Genomic DNA, 4,844 nt, shown 5'->3' on the forward strand with positions numbered 1-4,844 from the left:
CCATACACAGGTGTGCGAGTGGTGGGGTCTTGTGCGTGCATGTGTTGTTCATACACAGGTGTGCGAGTGGTGGGGTCTGGTGCTGTGCATGTGTTGTGCATACACATGTGTGCGAGTGGTGGGGTCTTGTGCGTGCTTGTGTTGTCCATACACAGGTGTGCGAGTGGTGGGGTCTGGTGCTGTGCATGTGTTGTCCATACACAGGTGTGCGAGTGGTGCGGTCTGGTGCGATGCATGTGTTGTCCATATTCAGTTGGACGAGTGGTAGAGTCTGGTGCGATGCATGTGTTGTCCATATTCAGGTTTGCGAGTGGTAGAGTCTGGTGCGATGCATGTGTTGTCCATATTCAGGTGTGCGAGTGGTAGAGTCTGGTGCGATGCATGTGTTGTCCATATTCAGTTGTGCGAGTGGTAGAGTCTGGTGCGATGCTTGTGTTGTCCATATTCAGGTGTGCGAGTGGTAGAGTCTGGTGCGATGCATGTGTTGTCCATATTCAGGTGTGCGAGTGGTAGAGTCTGGTGCGATGCATGTGTTGTCCATATTCAGGTGTGCGAGTGGTAGAGTCTGGTGCGATGCATGTGTTGTCCATATTCATGTGTGCGAGTGGTAGAGTCTGGTGCGATGCATGTGTTGTCCATATTCATGTGTGCGAGTGGTAGAGTCTGGTGCGATGCATGTGTTGTCCATATTCAGGTGTGCGAGTGGTAGAGTCTGGTGCGATGCATGTGTTGTCCATATTCATGTGTGCGAGTGGTAGAGTCTGGTGCGATGCTTGTGTTGTCCATATTCAGGTGTGCGAGTGGTAGAGTCTGGTGCGATGCATGTGTTGTCCATATTCAGGTGTGCGAGTGGTAGAGTCTGGTGCGATGCAAGTGTTGTCCATATTCAGGTGTGCGAGTGGTAGAGTCTGGTGCGATGCATGTGTTGTCCATATTCAGGTGTGCGAGTGGTAGGGTCTGTTGCGTTGCATTTGTTGTTTATATGCGGGTGTGCGAGTGGTGGGATCTGTTGCGGTGCATGTGTTGTCCATATGCAGATGTGAGAGTAGTGGGGTCTAGTGCAGTGCATGTGTTGTTCACATGCAGGTGTGCAAGTGGTGGGGTCTGGTGCGGTGCATTTGTTGTCCATATGCAGGTGTGCGAATGGTGGGTTCTGGTGCGGTGCATGTGTTGTCCATATGCAAGTGTGTGAGTGGTGGGGTCTGGTGCAGTGCATGTGTTTTCCATATGCAAGTGTGCGAGTGGTGGGGTCTAGTGCGGTGAATGTGTTGTCCATATGCAGGTGTGAGAGAAGTGTGACCTGGTGCGGTGCATGTGTTGTCCATATTCAGGTGTGCGAGTTGTGGGGTCTGTTGCGGTGCATTTGTTGTTCATATGCAGGTGTGCGAATGGTGGGTTCTGGTGCGGTGCATGTGTTGTCCATATGCAAGTGTGTGAGTGGTGGGGTCTGGTGCAGTGCATGTGTTTTCCATATGCAAGTGTGCGAGTGGTGGGGTCTAGTGCGGTGAATGTGTTGTCCATATGCAGGTGTGAGAGAAGTGTGACCTGGTGCGATGCATTTTTTGTCCATATGCAGGTGTGAGAGAAGTGGGACCTGGTGCGGTGCATGTGTTGTTCATATGCAGTTGTGCGAGTGGTGGATTCTGGTGCGGTGCATGTGTTGTACATATGCAGGTATGCGAATAATGGTGTCTGGTCCGATGAATGTGTTGCTCATATGTAGGTGTGCGAGTAGTTTGTTCTGGTGCGGTGCATGTGTTGTCTTTATGCAGGTGTGCAAGTGGTGAGATCATTTGCAGTGCATGTTTTGTCCATATGCAGGTGAGCGAGTGGTTGGGTCTGTTGCGTTGCAAGTGTTGTTTTTATGCAGGTATGCGAGTGGTGTGGTCTGTTGCGGTGCATGTGTTTTCCATATGCATGTGTGCGAGTGGTGGGCTCTGGTGCGGTGCATGTGTTTTCCATATGCAGGTGTTCGAGTGTTGAAAACAGTTGCGGTGCATGTGTTGTCCATATGCAGGTGTGCGAGTTGAGGTGTCTGGTGCGGTACATGTGTTGTCTTTATGCAGGTGTGCGAGTGGTGTGGTCTTATGCGTTGCATATGTTGTTAATATGCAGGTGTGCGAGTGGTGGAATCTGTTGCAGTGCATGTGTTGTCCATATGCAGGTGTGCTAGTGTTGGGGTCTGGTGCAGTGCATGAGTTGTCCATATTCAGGTGTGCGAGTTGCGGGGTCTGATGCGGTGCATGTGTTGTCCATATGCAGGTGAGCCAATGGTTGGATCTGTTGCGGTGAATGTGTTGTACATATGCAGGCGTTCGGGTGGTGGGGTCTGGTGCCGTGCATGTTTTGATTATATGCAGGTTTGCGAGTAGTGTGGTCTGGTGCGGTGCATGTTTTGTCCATATTCAAGTGTGCGAGAGGTGGGGTCTGGTGCTGTGCATGTGTTGTCCATACACAGGTGTGCGAGTGGTGGGGTCTTGTGCGTGAATGTGTTGTCCATACACAGGTGTGCGAGTGGTGGGGTCTTGTGCGTGCATGTGTTGTCCATACACAGGTGTGCGAGTGGTGGGGTCTTGTGCGTGCATGTGTTGTCCATACACAGGTTTGCGAGTGGTGGGGTCTTGTGCGTGCATGTGTTGTCCATACACAGGTGTGCGAGTGGTGGGGTCTTGTGCGTGCATGTGTTGTCCATACACAGGTGTGCGAGTGGTGGGGTCTTGTGCTGTGCATGTCTTGTCCATACACAGGTGTGCGAGTGGTGGGGTCTTGTGCGTGCTTGTGTTGTCCATACACAGGTGTGCGAGTGGTGGGGTCTGGTGCTGTGAATGTGTTGTCCATACACAGGTGTGCGAGTGGTGGGGTCTGGTGCTGTGCATGTGTTGTCCATACACAGGTGTGCGAGTGGTGGGGTCTTGTGCTGTGCATGTGTTGTCCATACACAGGTGTGCGAGTGGTGGGGTCTGGTGCTGTGCATGTGTTGTCCATACACATGTGTGCGAGTGGTGGGGTCTTGTGCGTGCATGTGTTGTCCATACACAGGTGTGCGAGTGGTGGGGTCTTGTGCGTGCTTGTGTTGTCCATACACAGGTGTGCGAGTGGTGGGGTCTGGTGCTGTGCATGTGTTGTCCATACACAGGTGTGCGAGTGGTGGGGTCTGGTGCTGTGCATGTGTTGTCCATACACAGGTGTGCGAGTGGTGGGGTCTGGTGCTGTGCATGTGTTGTCCATATTCAGTTGTGCGAGTGGTGGGGTCTGGTGATGTGCATGTGTTGTCAATATCCAGGTGTGCGAGTGGAAGTGTCTGGTGCGTTGCATGTGTTGTTTATATGCAGTTGTGCGAGTGGTTGGCTCTTTTGCGGTGCATGTGATGTCCATATGCAGGTGTGCGAATGGTGGGATATATTGTTGTGCATGTGTTGTCCATATACAGTTTTGCGAGTTGTGGAATCTGATGCCGTGCATGTGTTGTCCATATGCACGTGTTTGAGTGGTGGGTTCTGTTTCGGTGCATGCTCGACGTTCCAGTACCACCTCATCGTGGTCGCCGGGTGAACACTCCTGTTCTTAAAGGAGTGGCCAAGGGTACTGGTTACTGGCCACTTATGAATGAGCAGCAGGCAAGTGTAAAAGAAACTCAAAGGGGTTATGTCCAGCCCCCCCCCTGTGGGGCCCCGGGGCAACGTTTAGTAAGAGACCCACGGGTTCTCCGAAAAGCGGATAGCGCTGGACACCAACTCGAGGGTTGGTTGGGTTCTCCTGGGACTCGGCTGATTTGCGGGTCTCCCTTTGGGCAAAGACTGGACTGACTGGCGCGGCCTTAGCGGGCTTTGTCGTGCGGACCGGTCGGCGTCCACGAACTAGGCTCTAACTAGCCCGTCCCCTGTGAGGTAGTAGAGGAACGCGCTTCCCAATAAGCAGTTTCGATACTGAGGATATCGAACAATCCTTACACAACCACTCCTCCTGTAAGCGAGCTCTTGCCATTCGGAGGTGGTGACCAGTGGTGCGGACTTCCTGCACCCTGAGATCCAGGACCCTCTTGCATGCCCTGTGTACACTACTTTCTAATCGGCAATAACTAAGGCCGCCAACGGTCTTCGACTTCTATGCAAACATGATTAATACACAACAAACCAGAAAACCCGGGTACGAGCAGACCCAAACAGGCTCCGTCGCGCGGGTAGCGGGCGGCAGACCCGACAACGAAAAATCCTCTACTACTCGCCCCGTGGTTCCGATCCGGTGGAACCTGTCGAACCACGAAAAATCAGCGATGGTTCTCCTTCCCAGGACAAAGCCCTCTTCCCAGGCTACACTGCATTCGTTCTTCCCTCGGAAGATAAAAAAAATGGCCGACTTGCTTAACAAATATTTCGCTTCGATAATCTAGTCCGAAAAGAAGTCAGCCACGTCTATAGCCCTCAACAAGGAGCGTAAAAGATTTGAGAGGGAGTCGGATGGGTCGGAAGACCTGGACACGTGCAATGCGCCCTTCTGCCTTGCTGAGCTGGACAGAGCGATAGCTAAGTGCAAAAACAGAAAGGCTCCGGGGCCAAACAAGGTTACTCCTGAGATGGTAGAACACCTCGGGGGTATTGCGAAAGACAAGCTCCTTGAGTTTGCGAATCGGACCTGGGTAGAGCCCAGACTACCCAGGGCCTGGCGCTGTGATACCATTGTTCCAATACTAAAAAAGGGCGACTAACGTGGAATCCTACAGACCCATATCCTTGACCTCCACTATCGGCAAGATAGTAGAACGGATGGTCAGCGAGCGACTCGAGTGGAGCTTTGAGAGTGCCGGTATCCTAGCGCCAGAGCAGGCTGGCTTTAGGGCAGGCTTG

The 4,844-nt window shown here is 52.6% G+C and overlaps 1 protein-coding gene across 1 annotated transcript; it reads right to left on the reverse strand.

The window, feature by feature from the left end:
• Positions 1-2,169: 2,169 nt before the first annotated feature.
• LOC129926870 (mucin-6-like) lies at positions 2,170-3,375 on the reverse strand. Its single transcript, XM_056033338.1, has one exon. The coding sequence runs from the start codon at positions 3,373-3,375 to the stop codon at positions 2,170-2,172; it is 1,206 nt and encodes a 401-aa protein (XP_055889313.1).
• Positions 3,376-4,844: the final 1,469 nt, after the last annotated feature.

Source organism: Biomphalaria glabrata, chromosome 6 (assembly GCF_947242115.1).
Source record: "Biomphalaria glabrata chromosome 6, xgBioGlab47.1, whole genome shotgun sequence".
Taxonomy (NCBI): Eukaryota; Metazoa; Mollusca; class Gastropoda; family Planorbidae; genus Biomphalaria; species Biomphalaria glabrata.

Excerpts from the sequence above, each read along its gene's own strand:
- LOC129926870 (XM_056033338.1), bottom strand. The coding sequence starts at position 3,375 with ATGGACATCACATGCACCGCAAAAGAGCCAACCACTCGCACAACTGCA.